At 40.9% G+C, this 22,148-nt stretch overlaps 1 protein-coding gene across 4 annotated transcripts in view; it reads left to right on the forward strand.

Moving 5' to 3' along the window:
* LOC128642126 (somatostatin receptor type 5-like) overlaps positions 1–22,148 on the forward strand; it is a 62,248-nt gene that overhangs the window by 34,532 nt on the left and 5,568 nt on the right. The window contains exon 2 of one of the 4 annotated variants that reach the window (XM_053694802.1): positions 17,323–17,409. The exons of 2 other annotated variants lie outside the window; for them this stretch is intronic. Coding sequence is in view for 1 of the 2 variants with exons in the window: in XM_053694804.1 (XP_053550779.1) it covers positions 10,613–10,972 (360 nt within the window). In the remaining variant the exon portion in view is untranslated. Of the gene's footprint in view, positions 1–9,819; positions 10,973–17,322; positions 17,410–22,148 lie in introns of those variants that run through there. One more of the 4 variants, XM_053694804.1, reaches the window with a different exon arrangement.

Below are 22,148 nucleotides of genomic sequence, written 5' to 3' on the forward strand. Positions count from 1 at the left end.
GCCCTTCTTATCAGATTGGAGATTTAGTACTACTCTCGACGAAGAATCTTAAACTTTCCGTTCCTAGCAAAAAGCTAGCAAATCAATACTTGGGTCCTTTTAAAGTGTCTAAAATAATCAACCTCAATGCTGTGAGATTGGAGCTTCCTCAGGATTTTAAGATTCACCCCTCTTTTCATGTCTCCTTGCTAAAGCCATATCTTCCTTCACCTCAGTCCCTCTCCTTGTCTCGACCACCTCCAATACTCATTGATGATCGAGAGGAGTATGAAGTCGAAGCTGTGTTGGATTCTAGGATCCATAGGCGGAGGTTGGAGTACCTTGTGAAATGGAAGGGTTATGGTTCGGAGGATAACTCTTGGCAACTTCATTCTGATCTTCGCACTCCCCGTCTTCTGCGAAATTTTCATCGCCGCTATCCTGAGAAACCTAGCTTGGAAACCCCTGGGGTGCTTCCTTGAAGGGGGGGAGATGTGGTATACCTTTAACTCAAACCCCTCCTATGTGGTCTCCTCCCTATTTAAGGACTACCTGTAACATTCATTTACTGCCTGATTATTGAAGTCATACCTACTCTGTTGTAGCTATTCTTATTTCAGGTCTCCTATTGCTTGTATCCTGTGCAAAGTAACTTTCTAATATTTACTTTTGCTTCATCTTGAATCTCTTATGATCTTATCGCAACTTTGTTATTACCGAGTCTGGATCATTGAACGGCCGGATCTACTTTTTTACCGCTACCCGGAAGTAAGCCGCATTCACACACGCTGCCTGTCCCAGACATGGATCTTCCAATGCGGTAACGGAACACCCACGGTCCTCAAGGTGGTAACGTACACGAACAAAACTAAAGCCTTTAAACTTCATACCTGCTTGTTTATTGTCACCATTCTGAATTATTGGGCATATCCTATTACCTGCAATATCCAATATAAACAAACAATGTGTGTCTGCGGAATGTCTGAACTTGTAAATATTTTAGGCTGTGTGTGATTGCGTGAAGTAAAAGAGATCATTTTGTTTCTACCATTACTGATTCTGAGCGTGTCAGTATTTCTTCTCCATCTGTGGCTTCCGTTTACATATATATATATCGAACATAAGATATGTATTATATTAATAAATCCTTATGCTTATTAACACTTAAGTCTGTAGTTAATACATAAATTCATCATATATTAAATGTCTCATATTGTCTAATCAGGCTACATAGAAGTTGTTTTCTGATTAGTACAAAAAAGAGCAACAAGCTCTAATTTTAGGGCTAACCTTTATAACAATTGTACAAAATGCTTGTTTTCTGAAATACAAAGCTCAGTATACCACATAATAATCAGGCCCAAAAAACCTTATTTTTGAAATAATTACCATTATGGATCCTAATGAAATAAAAAAGGAGTTTAATAATGTCTATCTTAAACTTGATTATTTAGCAAGAGCAGTGACTGAAGTACAGACTGAAAATGCTGCACTTAAAACAATAGTTAAAGATTATGTTTCACAAAAGCCTCATGATCCACCTGAACCTCATATTAATTATCCACAACCTTTCTCAGGGAAACGTTCTGAGTTCAGGGAATTTAAGAATGCCTGTAACTTATTATTTTCCCTTAGACCTAAGACTTATCATACTGAGCGGATTAAAGTATGTACCACAATATCTTTCCTACAAGGTGAACCCAGGACTTGGGCTAATAGGTTTTTTGAAAACAATAACCCTATCCTAGACTCATTACAGGATTTTTTTTTCTGCTTTAACTAGTCTATATCAAGACTCAAATACTCAAATAAATGCTGAAACGAGATTGAGGTCTTTAAAACAGGGTAAGAGAAATGTGGAAGATTATACCACTGAGTTTCAGATGTGGGCAGAGGACTCTCAGTGGAATGAAATCAGTTTGAAGAATCAATATCGTTTGGGTTTGTCTGAATCACTCAAAGATGAACTTTCCCGTCTTGAGATCCCAGATACCCTTGAGGGTCTTATTAAATTAAGCACATCTTTAGATCGTCGTTTGAGAGAAAGGAGAGCAGAGAGGGCCTCTTATGATACCCCATCCAGGAAACCTTACCAAGTCACAACAAGTCATGACAGAGCTCATGGCAGTGCTACCCCTATGGAGATTGGAGTTCTTAGAGGACCTCTGCCACCAGAGGAAAAAATTAGAAGGAGGTTGGAAAATCTCTGTTTATACTGTGCTCAAAAAGAACATGTAGTATCCACTTGTCCTTTGTTGAAAAAACAAAAGAATGGTAAGACAATAACCAGTGACTTTATTTACAGCATTGCAAATGATACACACATGACTTTGTCCATTTCTTTACAGTGGGACCAGAAAAATATCCAAACCAAGGCATTAATTGATTCAGGTGCATCCGGAAATTACATTGATTCCACTTATGTAAATAAAAATCAAATACCAGTTATTTGCAAACAAAATCCTGTGTCTATTAAGTTAATAGATGGTTCATTCATAGAACAAGGACCTATTACACATCATACTGTTCCCCTGCTTGTAACATCATTGCAGGGACACACTGAATATTTATCTTTTGATCTCATATCCATACATCAGCATACTCTCATCCTAGGGTATCCTTGGTTGAAGAAACACAACCCAAACATAAATTGGGTTTCAAATAAGGTAACATTAGATTCTGCCTTTTGCTCAAACACTTGTTACCCACATCAAACCATAGCGTCACTTGATAATGGTTTACCCTCGTGTTATCAGGATTTGGCAGAAGTATTTAATTTAAAAGAGGCAGAAAACCTTCCACCCCATAGGGAATTAGACTGCCCTATCGATATAATACCTGGTTCCAAAATCCCTCATGGTAAGATCTATCCCCTCTCTCAAGAGGAACTCCAGTATATTAGAAATTACCTAGACGAAAATTTACGTAAGGGATTTATTTCACACTCCACATCCCCTGCAGCTGCAGGAATGTTTCTAGTAAGAAACAAGGATGGTACCATAAGACCTATTATTGATTATAGGGCATTAAATAACATCACAATAAAAAACAGGTACCCTTTACCCTTAATACCTGAACTTTTGGAACGTCTAACTGGTGCCACTATTTACACCAAATTAGATTTAAAGGGAGCTTATAATTTGATTAGAATCAAAGAAGGTCACGAATGGAAAACGGCATTCAGGACCAGATATGGCCTTTTCCAATATAACGTAATGCCTTTCGGTCTGAGTAATGCTCCGGCAACTTTTCAGTTTTTTATAAATGAGATCTTTCGTGACCTGATTGACATTTGTGTCATAATATACCTTGACGACATCTTAATTTATTCTAGAACACCACAAGAGCATGAAAAGCATGTACGCTGGGTATTAACTCGTTTAAAAGAACACAAACTATATGCTAAACTGGAAAAATGTTCTTTTCATGTCACAGAAATAAAATTCTTGGGTTATATCATCAGTCCCAACAAAATACAAATGGATCCGGAGAAGGTATCAGCAATTTTGAATTGGCCTACTCCAACTTCCACAAAATCTGTACAACGATTCATTGGTTTTGCGAATTTTTAAAGAAAGTTTATTAAAAATTTCTCTTCAATCGTTAAACCATTAACAGCACTTACTAGTGAAAAACAAAGATTTAAGTGTAAAAAATTATAGGTTTACTAACACCTTTAGAAGAAGAGATATTAAAAGAATTAAAACATGAACCACCACATGGAATAGACTGTCAAAAAGATTCCAATACTGGTCTTTTTTACCATAATTCTAAACTATATATCCCCAAACAAATTAGATCTTCCATTCTTAAACAAACCCATGACGGGACACTAGCGGGTCATCCAGGTATTTCTAAAACTATTGACCTAACCAGGAGAAATTATTGGTGGCCACTCATGGATACTTATATTACAAATTACGTAAAACATTGTGATACCTGCGCCAGAAATAAGTTAGTTCACAAAAGACCATCAGGTCTTTTATCTCCTCTGCCTATTCCTGACAAACCCTGGAGTACCATATCAATGGACTTTATTGTTGAGTTACCTGAATCCCACCATTACAATACTATATTAGTTGTTGTTGACCATTTAACAAGACTGGCTCATTACATTCCCCTAAAAGGTCTCCCTACAGCTTTCACAACAGCTCACGTTTTCCTAGACAACATAGTTCGCTTACATGGACTGCCTAAAGTTATTATAACTGACCGTGGTACTCAGTTTACCTCTAATTTTTGAAGATCTTTATGTAAGCTTATCAAGATTGATTCAAGATACTTGACTGCCTTTCACCCTCAGACAAATGGTCTTACAGAACGACTCAACCAAACCCTTGAGCAATATCTTCGTTGCTATATATCTCATTTACAGGATGATTGGTCATCTTATTTACCTTTGGCAGAATTCTGTTACAACAATACTACTTCTTCATCAACTAAACTATCCCCATTCTTCGTTACTTATGGATATCATCCTACCACCATCTCTTTGTCCTCTCAACAAGTGAACTCTCCCTCAGCATTGGATTTCGCAACTACTCTACAAGAAAGGCTTGACATCCTGAAAAAACATCTTTCGGAAGCTAAAGATTATCAAAAAAGGTTGTATGATACCCATCACACAGCTAGCCCTTCTTATCAGATTGGAGATTTAGTACTACTCTCGACGAAGAATCTTAAACTTTCCGTTCCTAGCAAAAAGCTAGCAAATCAATACTTGGGTCCTTTTAAAGTGTCTAAAATAATCAACCTCAATGCTGTGAGATTGGAGCTTCCTCAGGATTTTAAGATTCACCCCTCTTTTCATGTCTCCTTGCTAAAGCCATATCTTCCTTCACCTCAGTCCCTCTCCTTGTCTCGACCACCTCCAATACTCATTGATGATCGAGAGGAGTATGAAGTCGAAGCTGTGTTGGATTCTAGGATCCATAGGCGGAGGTTGGAGTACCTTGTGAAATGGAATGGTTATGGTTCGGAGGATAACTCTTGGCAACTTCATTCTGATCTTCGCACTCCCCGTCTTCTGCGAAATTTTCATCGCCGCTATCCTGAGAAACCTAGCTTGGAAACCCCTGGAGTGCTTCCTTGAAGGGGGGGAGATGTGGTATACCTTTAACTCAAACCCCTCCTATGTGGTCTCCTCCCTATTTAAGGACTACCTGTAACATTCATTTACTGCCTGATTATTGAAGTCATACCTACTCTGTTGTAGCTATTCTTATTTCAGGTCTCCTATTGCTTGTATCCTGTGCAAAGTAACTTTCTAATATTTACTTTTGCTTCATCTTGAATCTCTTATGATCTTATCGCAACTTTGTTATTACCGAGTCTGGATCATTGAACGGCCGGATCTACTTTTTTACCGCTACCCGGAAGTAAGCCGCATTCACACACGCTGCCTGTCCCAGACACGGATCTTCCAATGCGGTAACGGAACACCCACGGTCCTCAAGGTGGTAACGTACACGAACAAAACTAAAGCCTTTAAACTTCATACCTGCTTGTTTATTGTCACCATTCTGAATTATTGGGCATATTCTATTACCTGCAATATCCAATATAAACAAACAATGTGTGTCTGCGGAATGTCTGAACTTGTAAATATTTTAGGCTGTGTGTGATTGCGTGAAGTAAAAGAGATCATTTTGTTTCTACCATTACTGATTCTGAGCGTGTCAGTATTTCTTCTCCATCTGTGGCTTCCGTTTACATATATATATATCGAACATAAGATATGTATTATATTAATAAATCCTTATGCTTATTAACACTTAAGTCTGTAGTTAATACATAAATTCATCATATATTAAATGTCTCATATTGTCTAATCAGGCTACATAGAAGTTGTTTTCTGATTAGTACAAAAAAGAGCAACAAGCTCTAATTTTAGGGCTAACCTTTATAACAATTGTACAAAATGCTTGTTTTCTGAAATACAAAGCTCAGTATACCACATTCAGGCCTAGATTTGGAGTTCGGCGGTAAAAGGGCTGTTAACGCTCCGCTGGCTTTTTTCTGGCCGCACCATAAATTTAACTCTGGTATCGAGAGTTCAAACAAATGCTGCGTTAGGCTCCAAAAAAGGAGCGTAGAGCATTTTTACCGCAAATGCAACTCTCGATACCAGAGTTGCTTACGGACGCGGCCGGCCTCAAAAACGTGCTTGTGCACGATTCCCCCATAGGAAACAATGGGGCTGTTTGAGCTGAAAAAAAACCTAACACCTGCAAAAAAGCAGCGTTCAGCTCCTAACGCAGCCCCATTGTTTCCTATGGGGAAACACTTCCTACGTCTGCACCTAACACTCTAACATGTACCCCGAGTCTAAACACCCCTAACCTTACACTTATTAACCCCTAATCTGCCGCCCCCGCTATCGCTGACCCCTGCATATTTTTTTTAACCCCTAATCTGCCGCTCCGTAAACCGCCGCAACCTACGTTATCCCTATGTACCCCTAATCTGCTACCCCTAACACCGCCGACCCCTATATTATATTTATTAACCCCTAACCTGCCCCCCACAACGTCGCCGACACCTGCCTACACTTATTAACCCCTAATCTGCCGAGCGGACCTGAGCGCTACTATAATAAAGTTATTAACCCCTAATCCGCCTCACTAACCCTATCATAAATAGTATTAACCCCTAATCTGCCCTCCCTAACATCGCCTACACCTAACTTCAATTATTAACCCCTAATCTTCCGATCGGAGCTCACCGCTATTCTAATAAATGGATTAACCCCTAAAGCTAAGTCTAACCCTAACACTAACACCCCCCTAAGTTAAATATAATATTTATCTAACGAAATAAATTAACTCTTATTAAATAACTTATTCCTATTTAAAGCTAAATACTTACCTGTAAAATAAATCCTAATATAGCTACAATATAAATTATAATTATATTATAGCTATTTTAGGATTAATATTTATTTTACAGGCAACTTTGTAATTATTTTAACCAGGTACAATAGCTATTAAATAGTTAAGAACTATTTAATAGTTACCTAGTTAAAATAATAACAAATTTACCTGTGAAATAAATCCTAACCTAAGTTATAATTAAACCTAACACTACCCTATCAATAAAATAATTAAATAAACTACCTACAATTACCTACAATTAACCTAACACTACACTATCAATAAATTAATTAAACACAATTCCTACAAATAAATACAATTCAATAAACTAGCTAAAGTACAAAAAATAAAAAAGAACTAAGTTACAGAAAATAAAAAAATATTTACAAACATAAGAAAAATATTACAACAATTTTAAACTAATTACACCTACTCTAAGCCCCCTAATAAAATAACAAAGCCCCCCAAAATAAAAAATTCCCTACCCTATTCTAAATTAAAAAAGTTACAAGCTCTTTTACCTTACCAGCCCTGAACAGGGCCCTTTGCGGGGCATGCCCCAAGAATTTCAGCTCTTTTGCCTGTAAAAAAAAACATACAATACCCCCCCCCAACATTACAACCCACCACCCACATACCCCTAATCTAACCCAAACCCCCCTTAAATAAACCTAACACTAATCCCCTGAAGATCTTCCTACCTTGTCTTCACCATCCAGGTATCACCGATCCGTCCTGGCTCCAAGATCTTCATCCAACCCAAGCGGGGGTTGGCGATCCATAATCCGGTCCAGAAGAGGCTCCAAAGTCTTCCTCCTATCCGGCAAGAAGAGGACATCCGGACCGGCAAACATCTTCTCCAAGCGGCATCTTCGATCTTCTTCCATCCGGAGCGAAGCGGCAGGATCCTGAAGACCTCCAGCGCGGAACATCCATCCGGACCGACGACTGAACGACGAATGACTGTTCCTTTAAGGGACGTCATCCAAGATGGCGTCCCTCGAATTCCGATTGGCTGATAGGATTCTATCAGCCAATCGGAATTAAGGTAGGAATTTTCTGATTGGCTGATGGAATCAGCCAATCAGAATCAAGTTCAATCCGATTGGCTGATCCAATCAGCCAATCAGATTGAGCTCGCATTCTATTGGCTGTTCCGATCAGCCAATAGAATGCGAGCTCAATCTGATTGGCTGATTGGATCGGCCAATCGGATTGAACTAGATTCTGATTGGCTGATTCCATCAGCCAATCAGAAAATTCCTACCTTAATTCCGATTGGCTGATAGAATCCTATCAGCCAATCGGAATTCGAGGGACGCCATCTTGGATGACGTCCCTTAAAGGAACAGTCATTCGTCGTTCAGTCGTCGGTCCGGATGGATGTTCCGCGCTGGAGGTCTTCAGGATCCTGCCGCTTCGCTCCGGATGGAAGAAGATCGAAGATGCCGCTTGGAGAAGATGTTTGCCGGTCCGGATGTCCTCTTCTTGCCGGATAGGAGGAAGACTTTGGAGCCTCTTCTGGACCGGATTATGGATCGCCAACCCCTGCTTGGGTTGGATGAAGATCTTGGAGCCAGGACGGATCGGTGATACCTGGATGGTGAAGACAAGGTAGGAAGATCTTCAGGGGATTAGTGTTAGGTTTATTTAAGGGGGCTTTGGGTTAGATTAGGGGTATGTGGGTGGTGGGTTGTAATGTTGGGGGGGGTATTGTATGTTTTTTTTTACAGGCAAAAGAGCTGAAATTCTTGGGGCATGCCCCGCAAAGGGCCCTGTTCAGGGCTGGTAAGGTAAAAGAGCTTGTAACTTTTTTAATTTAGAATAGGGTAGGGAATTTTTTCTTTTGGGGGGCTTTGTTATTTTATTAGGGGGCTTAGAGTAGGTGTAATTAGTTTAAAATTGTTGTAATATTTTTCTTATGTTTGTAAATATTTTTTTATTTTCTGTAACTTAGTTCTTTTTTATTTTTCGTACTTTAGCTAGTTTATTGAATTGTATTTATTTGTAGGAATTGTGTTTAATTAATTTATTGATAGTGTAGTGTTAGGTTAATTGTAGGTAATTGTAGGTAGTTTATTTAATTATTTTATTGATAGGGTAGTGTTAGGTTTAATTATAACTTAGGTTAGGATTTATTTACAGGAAAATTTGTTATTATTTTAACTAGGTAACTATTAAATAGTTCTTAACTATTTAATAGCTATTGTACCTGGTTAAAATAATTACAAAGTTGCCTGTAAAATAAATATTAATCCTAAAATAGCTATAATATAATTATAATTTATATTGTAGCTATATTAGGATTTATTTTACAGGTAAGTATTTAGCTTTAAATAGGAATAAGTTATTTAATAAGAGTTAATTAATTTCGTTAGATGTAAATTATATTTAATTTAGGGGGGTGTTAGTGTTAGGGTTAGACTTAGCTTTAGGGGTTAATACATTTATTAGAATAGCGGTGAGCTCCGATCGGAAGATTAGGGGTTAATAATTGAAGGTAGGTGTCGGCGATGTTAGGGAGGGCAGATTAGGGGTTAATACTATTTATGATAGGGTTAGTGAGGCGGATTAGGGGTTAATAACTTTATTATAGTAGCGCTCAGGTCCGCTCGGCAGATTAGGAGTTAATAAGTGTAGGCAGGTGTCGGCGACGTTGTGGGGGGCAGATTAGGGGTTAATAAATATAATATAGGGGTCGGCGGTGTTAGGGGTAGCAGATTAGGGGTACATAGGGATAACGTAGGTGGCGGCGCTTTGCGGTCGGAAGATTAGGGGTTAATTATTTTAAGTAGCTGGCGGCGATGTTGTGGGGGGCAGGTTAGGGGTTAATAAATATAATACAGGGGTCGGCGGTGTTAGGGGTAGCAGATTAGGGGTACATAAGTATAACGTAGGTGGCGGTCGGCAGATTAGGGGTTAAAAATTTTAATCGAGTGGCGGCGATGTGGGGGGAGCTCGGTTTAGGGGTACATAGGTAATTTATGGGTGTTAGTGTACTTTAGGGTACAGTAGTTAAGAGCTTTATGAACCGGCGTTAGCCAGAAAGCTCTTAACTCCTGCTATTTTCAGGCGGCTGGAATCTTGTCGTTAGAGCTCTAACGCTCACTTCAGAAACGACTCTAAATACCAGCGTTAGAAAGATCCCATTGAAAAGATAGGCTACGCAAATGGCGTAGGGGGATCTGCGGTATGGAAAAGTCGCGGATGAAAAGTGAGCGTTAGACCCTTTAATCACTGACTCCAAATACCAGCGGGCGCCCAAAACCAGCGTTAGGAGCCTCTAACGCTGGTTTTGACGGCTACCGCCGAACTCCAAATCTAGGCCTCAGTCATGGAAGAGGGGCATACTATAGTGAGCAGTCATTCAGTTATGGAAGAGGGGCATACTATAGTGAGCAGTCATTCAGTTATGGAAGAGGGGCATACTATAGTGAGCAGTCATTCAGTTATGGAAGAGGGGCATACTATAGTGAACAGTCATTCAGTCATGGAAGAGGGGCATACTATAGTGAACAGTCCTTCAGTCATGGAAGAAGGGAAACTATAGTGAGCAGTCCTTCAGTCATGGAAGAGGGGCATACTATAGTGAGCAGTCATTAAGTCATGGAAGAGGGGCATACTATAGTGAGCAGTCATTCAGTCATGGAAGAGGGGCATACTATAGTGAGCAGTCATTCAGTTATGGAAGAGGGGCATACTATAGTGAACAGTCCTTCAGTCATGGAAGAAGGGAAATTATAGTGAGCAGTCCTTCAGTCATGGAAGAGGGGCATACTATAGTGAGCAGTCATTCAGTCATGGAAGAGGGGCATACTATAGTGAGCAGTCATTCAGTCATGGAAGAGGGGCATACTATAGTGAATAGTCCTTTAGTAATGGAAGTGGGGCATACTATAGTGAACAGTCCTTCAATCATGGAAGAGGAGCATACTATAGTGAGCAGTGCTTTAGTCATGGAAGAGGGGCATACTATAGTGAACAGTCCTTCAGTCATGGAAGAGGGGCATACTATAGTGAACAGTCCTTCAGTCATGGAAGAGGAGCATACTATAGTGAACAGTCCTTCAGTGATGGAAGAGGGGCATTCTATAATGAACAGTCCTTCAGTCATGGAAGAGGTATGTACTATAAATCCCTAAAACCCCATCCCCCACATCGCCAACACTAACTAAACCTATTAACCCCTTAAACGCTGCCCCCCACATCGCCAACACTAACTAAACCGTTTACCCCCTAAAACGCTGCCCTCCCACATCGCCAACATTAACTAAACATATTAACCCCTAAAATCCTACCCCTCCACATTACCAACACTATCTAAATCTATTAACCCCTAAAGCACCGCCCCCCTCATCCCCAACACTAACTAAACTTATTAACCCCTAAAACGCCGCCCCCACATCGCCAACACTAACTAAACCTATTAAGCCCTAAAGCGCCACTCCCCCCATATCGCCAAGACTAACTAATCCTAATAACCCCTAAAAAGCCACCCCCTCTACATTGCCAAAACTAGCTAAAACTATTAACCCCTAAAGTGCCGCCCCCCCCCCCCCACATTGCCATAAAAAAAAAATGTTTTGGCAAATTAGTTATGTTGTTAAATCGTTATTTCGGATCTGTTCGTTATTTCAGATCCATTCTTTATTCATATTAATTATTCTATTCTGAAGTTTAGAATAGAATAATGAATATGAATAAAGAATGGATCTGAAATAAAGAATGGATCCGAAAAACGATTCCCTAAACAAAATTATCTGAAAACAGCCATCACCCTAACACTAACTAAACTTTTTAACTCCTAAAACGCAGCCCCCACATCACCAACACTAACCAAACCTATTAACCCCTAAAACGCCACCCCCACATCGCCAACACTAACTAAACCTATTAACCCCTAAAGCACTGTCCCCCCACATATCCGACACTAACTAAACCTATTAACCCCTAAAAGGCCGCCCCCCACATCGCCAACACTAACTAAACCTATTAAGCCCTAAAGCGTCGCTCCCCACATCGCCAACACTAAGTGAACTTATTAACCCCTAAAGCACCGCTCCCCCACATTGCCAACACTAACTAAACCTTTTAACCTCTAAACTGTTGCCCCCCCACATCGCAACTACCTAAATTAAACTATATTAACCCTTAAACCTAACACCCCTAACTTTAACATAACTAAAATACACCTACATTAAAGTTACAATTATTAACTACCTATTTAAAAATAAATACAAACCTACCAGTGAAATAAAAATAAAACCTAAGCTAGTTACAATATTACTATATACTAACTACCTAGTTAAAATAAATACAAACTTACCTGTGAAATAAAAATAAAACCTAAGCTTAAACTAAAAAAAAAACTAAGATTAATAAAAATAAAAAAACTAGCATTACAAAAAAATTAAAACTACAATTACAAAAAATAAGACTAAAATTAAAAAAAAATACTATTACAAAAAATAACAAACGAAATTATCCAAAATAATAAAAAATATTCTTATTCTAATAAATAATAAAACAAAACACCCTAAAATAAAAAAACAACTAATCTTTAATAAACTACCAATGGCCCTTAAAAGGGCCTTTTGTAGGGCATTGAGATAAAGTTAACAGCTATTTTGCAAAACAATTAATAAAAAACACCCCCTAACATTACAAACCCCCACCCGCCCAAACCCACAAAAAAAAAAAAAAAAATAACTAAAAAAAACCTAATCTACCCATTGCCCTGAAAAGGGTATTCAGCTCTTACAAGCCCATTAAAACCCTAATCTAAAAAAAAAAACTTACACTAACCCCAAAATCGGTACTCACAGTTGCTGAAGTCTGGTGAAAGATCTTCATCTCAGCAGTGAAGCATCTTCATTCATCACGGGACCGGCATCTTCTATCTTCTTCATCCCTGCAGAGGCGGAGCGATCGGTGGATGCACGGAGGTGGTGGGCCATGCGGAGGTCCATTGGTCCGACGTGGAGGTCCTCTTCATGCAATCATCCACCGCACACTGAGGATTCAATGCAAGGTACCCCTTTTATATTGGGGTAACGTCAATGGGATTTAAGTAGCTCTCATTCCTATTGGCTGATTTAAAATTTTCAGCCAAAAGGAATGCAATGGTACCCCAATATAAAAGGTGCATTGAATCCTCAGTGTGCGGCGGACGATCACATGAAGAGGACCTCAACGTCGGACCGATGGACCTCCGCATGGCCCTCTGCCTCCGCGTATCCACTGACCGCTCCGCCTCCGCAGGTATGAAGAAGATAGATGATGCCGGTCCCACGATGGATGAAGATGGAGAGGCCTGGATGAAGATGCTTCGCCGCTGGGATGAAGATCTTTTTGCCGGACTTCAGCAACTGTCAGTACCAATTTTGGGGTTAGTGTTAGTTTTGTTTATTTTTTTGGGAGGGTATTTTTTTTTAGATTAGGGTTTTAATGGGCTTGTAAAAGAGCTGAATGCCCTTTTACAGGCAATGCCCATACAAATGCCCTTTTCAAGGCAATGGGTAGATAAGTTTTTTTTTAGTTAGGTTTTTTTATTTTGTGGGTTTGGGGGGTGTTTGTAATTTTAGGGGGTGTTTGTTTTAATTTTTTTGCAAAAGAGCTGTTAACTTTAGGACAATGATCTACAAAAGGCCATTTTAAGGGCTATTGATACTTTATTATAGATTCGTTTTTTTTTATTTTGGGGTGTTTTTTTTTAAACGGGGTATTTTGGATAATTTTGTTTGTTATTTTTTGTAATGGGATTTTTTATTTTTGGGGTGTTTTTTTTAGATTAGGGCTTTTTTATTTTTAATGGGCTGAAAAAGAGCTGAATGCCCTTTTTAAGGGCAATGCCCATACCAATGCCCTTTTCGAGGGCAATGGGTATATATTTTTTTTTTTTTACTTTGTGGGTTTGGGGGGTGGGGGTTTATAATGTTAAGGGGTGTTTGTTTTATTTATTTTTTGTTGGCGATGTGGGGGGAGGTTTAGGGGTTAATAGGTTTAGTTAGTGTTTTGGCGATGTTTGGGAACAGCAGTTTAACAGTTAATAGCTTTATTTAGGGTGTTGGCGCTGTCGGGGACTGCTGTTTAGGGGTCATTAGGTTTAGTTAGTGTCGGCGATGTTGGGGAACTGTGTTTTAGGGGTCAATAGGTTTATTTAGTGTCGGCGTTGTCGGGGAACTGTGTTTTAGGAGTCAATATGTTTAGTTAGTGTCGGCGATGTCAGGCAACTGTGGTTTAGGGGTTAATAGCTTTATTTAATGTTTTAATTAGTGTTGGCGATGTTGGGGAACTGCGGATTAGGGGTTAATATAGGTTTAGTTAGTGTCAGCGATGTCGGGGAATTGCGCCATAGAGGTAAATAGGTTTAGTTAGTGTCAGCGATGTCGGGGAACTGCAGTTTAGGGATTAGTAGGTTTAGTTATTATCAGCTATGTTGGGGAACTGCGGTTTAGAGGTTAATAGATTTAGTTATTGTCGGCGTTGTTGTGGAATGACGGTTTAGGGGTTAATTGCTTTATTTTGGGTTTTAGTTAGTGTTGGCGATGTCAGGGAACGGCGGTTTAGATTAGAACACTGAAAAATTCCAAATATGAATAAAGAATGGATCAGAAAATTCGGTAACAGATTTATTAGTTTTTGGAATTGTAATTATGGTGCCAATTTGGAAATTCAGATTCATCCGAATCTCCAAATCGGCCAAAATTCAGGTGAAACGAAATTCGGCCGAAACTAATTGCACGTGTCACACAGTTATAATAATACATGTTTCACCTCTGTGATTACCTTGTATCTAAGCCTCTGCAGACTGCCCCCTTATTTCAGTTCTTTTGACAGACGCATTTTAGCCAATCAGTGCTCACTCCTCGGTAAATTCATGTGCATGAGCTCAATGTTATCTATATGAAACACATTAAATAATGCCCTTTAGTGGTGAAAAACTGTCAAATGCAGAGACGGCCTTCAAGGTCTAAGCAATTAGCATATAAACCTCCTATGTTTAGCTTTCAACTAAGAATACGTAGGGAACAAAGCAAAATTTGTGATAAAAGTAAATAGGAAAGTTGTTTAAAATGACATGCCCTATTTGAATCATGAGTTTTTTTTGGACTTGACTGTCCCTTTAAGGGAGATAGCTTTTTAAATGTTCTCAAAGATAACTTCATGTAACAATTAATATGGAGCCATGACATGGTCATGTTCAAAACACTTCTCATAAGTAGTAATATAAATTGGGACCAAGTATTCTTAAATAAAAACACAGAGGATAAATGTATAACATATGTACATCAACACCTGAGTTATCTCTAGAGGATTTCAGGGAAAAACTAGATAATATTATGTTAAATAAAACTCCAGGTCCAGGAGATATCCTTGGCAGGGGTGAGAGGAGACTGCCCGGAGACAAATCAGACAGGAATCTAACACCCGATTCCCCCACCGCAAAAGTTAACGGAAAGGAGGAGAACAGAGCGGTCGCGGAGGTGACCGCGGAAGACACAGAGATAAACTAACATTGGCTCAGAGTGCGAGGGGAAAATCTGACCCTGAGAATAGTCTCAGCAAAAGTAGACATAGCGGTACCGGAGACTCCGACCAGAGGGTGAGTTTTACAGAGAGCGGGAAACCGCCATTTTAAAAAAACATTGAGGGGAGGAAGAGAAAGCCGCGCAGCACCCGCCCCACGCACAACCTGACTAGAGTGAAAGTAACTATATAGGGTTCAGACACACAAGCTGCTACCCGAACCCAAACTGATCCAGGATAAGGGAGATTGAGCCTAACATATAGCTTCACATTACGGAGTTAAGGCAGGGAAAGAAGGGGGAACAAAACAAACAAAAAACTACTCGCTACCTCCCAGCATAGTATCCGTCTGGAGCCAAAAGTTACACAAGTATAATAAACACTAGGCGTGCAGGTAACCTTTACAGCGCCTCACCCTTATAGAGCAGTGCTGAGTGTCTGGGAAAACAGTAAAGAAGTGGGACACTAGCAGGTTGCAACTCCCCAGTCACAATTGCAAAGGAGTTACCGGCACCCTTGCCCTGATCACTGGGGGACTCACCTCTGGCTGACAAGATAAATCTCCCCAGCTACAGCCATATTGTTCACATTAATGGTGGTACCCTTTGGTAACATGCAGGGCTAAACTGATGTGAGTTCATACCCCCTCACTCACCCACCGCGCAGTAAAGACTTTCAGACTCTCTGATGGACCTGATCATTTCAACCCTGACAGTGTATTCCTACAGTTCAGTGGATTAGACCTTTTCACCTGTCACAGAAACACCACATCTTTATTCTTAGCTGGAATTATCAGCTACAAGACCCGCTCACCTGTATGCAAAAGTATTACGACTCTTTCACTAAAACAACTGTCACAATGACGAACAGACTTAAAAACGCTGACAAGAGAAAGAATCAAGTAGAAATACAACAGGTGGCAGTGCCAGCTGACGACATGCTCCCCAACAATACTATAGACGCTCACCCAATAGTCTCCCAGATCTCAGCTCTGTTTTTGCCAAAAATTGATCAGCTCCAGTCAGGAATGGACTCACTTACAGCAGAAGTTAAATCTTTCAATGGCAGACTGACACAGGTGGAGCAGAAGGTTGCAGACAGTGAACTCCGCCACAGAGAGACTGAATCTAATGTTCAAACGCTACAACAACAAAATGAGAGATTATGGGCTAAGATCGATGATCTGGAGAACAGATCGCGAAGAAATAACCTGCGAATAGTGGGGGTTCCAGAGTCTATCTTGCCCACGCAACTGATGGAGTTCGCAGAAAATATCCTACCAAAGTTATTAAAAATCTCACAAGATTGTCTACCCTGTACGGCGGAAAGAGCGCACAGAGTGGGAGACCCAAGAAAGCAGGGAGGAAACAACCAACAACCACGCCAAGTTATGGTGAAGTACCTTAGCTTCCAGGACAAAGTCACCATCCTGCAAGCCTACAGGAAAACTTCCCCATTGGAATATGAAGGGAAAAGAATTTATTTGTTTCAGGACTACTCTGCCACAGTAGCAGCTCGAAGGAGAGAATTCTCACCATATTGCAAACAACTAATTGACCAGGGCAGATCAGCGGTTTTACTGTTCCCAGCACGCCTGAGACTCCAGACAGCAAGAGGCCCTCTGTTCTTTGACTCACCAGACCAACTGAACCTTCATCTACAGACGGAGAGAGAACGTCAAAGAGCTGAGCAGGGCAGAGACACTGATCCACCAACTTGAAACTCATTGTAGGTCCACAGCATTCATTACCAAAGACAGACTATAAGCTCAGTCACGCAGACTGATATCTTTGAAATGTGAGGGGGGGGGGGACTCTTTTATAGAAGTGCTGTTTTTGTTCTTTAACGGTTGGGGATTGTGGGGGGAGGAGGGAATACTGTTTGCAAAAAGCATTATTGTTTGTCATTTCATTGGTTAACACTGTTTGTCTCTCTTTTGAAGTGTAAACGTCAAACCAGCCAGATCCGTGTAACCTCGGGGCGTCACTCCGGGGGAAAGAGGTTATAGAAACCCCGCCATACACTGAGTGTAAGTAACTACTAGATAGCTGGGGAGACCCTAAACCACATTCTAAGAGCAAAGCGAGCCACACCATACATTGGTATTCAGAAACACCTCAGACTGACACCTGTCCCAGTATAAGATGAAATTAATCACATGGAACGTGGGAGGGATCACTTCCCCAATGAAGAGGAAAACGATTCTTAGGCAGTTAAACATTAAGAGGGCTGACATAGCGATATTAGAAGAAACACACCTCTCACAAACAGAACACCAGAAGCTGAAACAGAGTTGGGTGGGGGAGGTTCTATACACACCGTATGAGTCAAGGAGGGCGAGAGGTGTTGCTATTTTATTTCGAAAAGGCTTGGACTACACTATCTCACACACGATAGCTGACAAAGAGGGTAGGTACCTAATTATTAAATTGGAAGTGGACAAACTACACTTGGTGTTATGCGGAATATATGGTCCCCATACCGAAAAGAAACACTTCTTGACCCAAATACAGACCCAACTTATTCAATTCTCCGACCTTCCCATCATTGCAGGAGGGGACTTTAACATAGCACCACACACCCCAGCAGACAGATTCCGAAATCCACACCTTCCTACACATTCAGCTCAATCCTGGCCTAGTTCCAAAAGGGAAACCCTCATCCTCAAAAACTTTAGGAACACTCTGTCACTCTCTGATATCTGGAGGAACCGTAATCCAGAGTCTAGAGACTATACTTGCCTACACCCATCTAAAACCACGCTATCCCGTATAGACTACTTCTTGGTAACAGACTCCTTCTGCCCCCGGATTACAGATGCACGAATTGACCCAATTACAATCTCAGACCATGCACCAGTCTCAATCACTATAAACACCACCACATCACACAGACAGGCTCGCAGATGGAGGTTCCCCGTCCACTTATACCACGATCTGAACTTTCATAAACATTTAATTGGGGAGTGGCTGGGATATAAAGATTTGAACATCCAACACCTTAGAGACATCTCCCTATTTTGGGAATCAGCGAAAGCAGTGCTAAGAGGGGTGGTCACAGCATATGCAGCCAAAGTAACCAAAACCCGTAAGTTGAGGGGCGACCTACTCCTCCGTCAATTGCTGAACGCTAGAAACCAATACTTACGAAACCCCACAGACTTGAACAGAACGAAATATAGAGACACAAAATGCCTCAGGGACACATATCTTACTCAATCCTCTATCACTGCTCACAATAGACTACAGGCCAAATATTACCGCTTTGGCAATCGTGCCGGTAAACTCCTAGCAAGGCTCACTAAACTTGAGAGGAAATCCAGCACCATAACAGCCGTAAGACAAGGTGACAAGATTCTCACACAAGAAACAGACATACACAAAGCATTTATTGACTACTACTCAGACCTCTACAGCTCACAAGAGATCGACTCAGACAAAAAAGACCTTTTCTGGAAAGACTTACATTTGCCACAACTAGATGTAGAACAAGCACAAAAGCTTAACGCCCCAATCCACCCTTTAGAGGTTGGTAAGGCGATTGATTCACTCCCACTTGAGAAGACCCCGGGACCAGATGGGCTACCCGGGGAATTCTACAAGATGCTTAAAGTAGACACCATAGATACACTAGCATCCTTATTCAATGCAATACTGGATGGGGAGGCCAAGTTGTCCAATCGCTTCACAGAGGCGAATGTAACGGTGATTCCCAAGCCAGACAGAGACCCACTGTTGACGTCCTCGTATAGACCAATCTCCCTACTAAACGTGGACTACAAGTTGTTCACCAAAATACTGGCCAATAGACTGGCGGGGGTGCTCCCTGCCCTAATACACAAAGATCAAACTGGTTTTGTACAAGGTAGATCAGCAGTTAGAAACATGAGACAGCTCCAATTAGTACTTGCTTACTTCTGGGGGAGGAAGGGTAAAGACCAACCAAGGAGGGGTGAGGACGCATGCTTGATCCTAGTAGATGCTGAAAAAGCATTCGATAGGATGCTCTGGGACCATCTTTTCACAGCCCTGGAGAAATATGGAGTACAAGGACCCTTCTTGAGAGCCATTAAAACCATTTATAGTGCACCTCAAGCGGCGATCTTGATAAATGGAACGCCATCCAAGCCATTCCCTCTTAAGAGGGGTACGAGACAGGGGTGCCCCCTCTCCCCACTCCTTTTTGACCTCGCACTGGAGCCCCTAGCGATAAAAATTAGAACTGATACATTAGGACTTAAAATAGGTGACGAAACCATCCATTTGTCCCTTTTTGCTGACGACATGGTGCTGTATATGAGCGACCCTAGAACTAACATTCCCACTGTTATGACGATTATTACCGGATTCAGTGACATATCGGGATACCGGATAAATAAAGACAAATCCGAACTGCTATGGCTATATGACACACAACCTTCCACCCCTCTTAGAGACAACTTCAAAATCATTCACAACACTTTCAAATATTTGGGGATTCATCTAGCACTGAACCCCGCCAAATGGTATGACGCAAACTTTAAACCACTGTTGAAGGAGCTTAAACAGCTCCTAGTGAACTGGCGAGGCCTACCGCTTTCACTGTCTGGAAGAGTGGGGCTAATTAAAATGATATTATTCCCCAAGCTCTTATACACCCTACAGATGTTGCCTGAACTACTACACAAACAAGATCTCAAATCACTAAACAAGGAAATCCTTCATTTCTTGTGGCAGGGAAAGAAACACAGAATGAACCACCGCAAACTAACATGTCAACCTAGGGTGGGAGGATTTGGACTCCCAAACATTGAACACTATAACTGGGCAGCCCTGGCCAAATATGTAATGGATTGGTTGGTGGACAAAAACCACTTCACCAATAGCCCACCTGAATCTGAACTTACCAAACCATGGTCTCTGAAGATGCTACCACACATGACACACGCACAGATAGAACCCACCATCAGGGAGATACCCCCCCTCTATCACCCCATAAGGGCCTGGTGGAAGATTTGCAAGATGCTTAATGTCTCACATAAACACACAATCTACCTACCCCTCAAAGGTAACCCTAACTTTCCTGCGGGGATTACTACAAAGCCCTTTCAACAGTGGGAAGGGTGGGGGATTTCCACAGTCAAACAAATCTTGATGGAGGATGGGAAGACAATAAGATCTTTTGGAGAACTGCAACATGACTTTAACATCCCAAATACACACCACTTTGCCTACCTCCAGGTGAGACACTATGTGCAAGACATTTTGAGAACAGGAACCTTACCTGACAGTAATTGCGACATTTATAAACTTTTGACCTTGACAAGAGGAGGGATGACGTCCATCTCACACACTTACAACACCCTTCAATCTCAGCCCCACAATACCCTTAGATCACATATTCAGAATGTCTGGAACACACTGACGGAACAAAACTCCATTGACCAAGAGATAGAGCAAAGCTTTGAGAAAGTGAGAAAAGCCACCTTGTCGAATGACATACGAGAATCCCATACAAAGCTGATCAATAACGTATACATTACACCTAGGATGTTTCACAGATGGGTACAGACCTCGTCAGGTCTGTGCCCAAAATGCGCACACAATGACCCCAATATCCTACATATGATCCTGAAGTGCCCAGGGCTCACTAAGTTTTGGGGAATGACACGGAGGTGGTTGGAGGGTTGTACTGGGGAAAAACTCAGATTCACGACGGAAATGATATTCTTCTTACACTCACAGCCCATAATTAAAAATCACGTGGAATACATCCATAATGTCATACTACACGCCAGGAAACTCATTCTTGGGCAGTGGATGCTCCCTACACCACCTAGACTAACACAGCTCAAAGGAGCTTTGCGGCAACAGATGACAAGAGAACAATTGGACACTCAAGGGGACATTACACGAAGGACAAAAAAATTTATGACCAAGTGGGAGCCCTTCATTAAAACGCTAGACCTCACACACCAAAAGCAAATACTATACCCACTTAAGGACTCTGACTTTATCCTCAATGCGCAGCTACGAGGGGACTGGAACATATTCACCTAGACACCAATAGAATAGGAAATTGAGAAATATACAGAGAACATAAATCCTGGAGTGGCGCCCCAGGGGAATGAGAACGGACGGATTTTGTAGAAAAGAGATAGAGTTGGGAAAATTAGAAGGGGAAAGTTCTTCAATAGACTCTGGGCTGATGCTCCTCTCCTCCAGAGAAAACCTTAGGAGGACATTTAAAGAGACTTTGTTATTCCATACAGCTGGAAAAGAGGAGAAGTTATCAATCAAGGGGAGAGAGTGCATAGTCCACCAGACTTCCTATAATGATGAGGGAGCCTAACCCTTTGAGTTAGTAAAAGTGTTCAGGGAGAAAAGTATGAGGAGGGGAGGAGAGAATAGGATTTAATGGAATGGAAAATAAGTGTGGTTGAAGACCTAATATGCATTTCTTTCTTTTCATCTTACGTATGGTTGACTTGTCATTGTTTTCTTTTACCTGTTTATGAATACCACACGAAAAAATAAAATATTTAAAAAAAACTCCAGGTCCAGATAGAATACGCCCAAGGATTTTATCGGAATTTATAACTGTTATAGCTAAACCTCTACTCCTAATTTTTCAAGACTCATTATCCTCAGGCATAGTACCCCAGGACTGGTGAAAAGCTGATGTGGTGCCACTTTTTATAAAGGGAAACAGGGCTGATCCAGGAAGCTATAGACCAGTTAGTCTGACATCGGTAGTAGGCAAGATACTTGAAGGTATTATAAGAGATTA

The sequence above is a fragment of the Bombina bombina genome, chromosome 11 (genome assembly GCF_027579735.1).
Source record: "Bombina bombina isolate aBomBom1 chromosome 11, aBomBom1.pri, whole genome shotgun sequence".
Taxonomy (NCBI): Eukaryota; Metazoa; Chordata; class Amphibia; order Anura; family Bombinatoridae; genus Bombina; species Bombina bombina.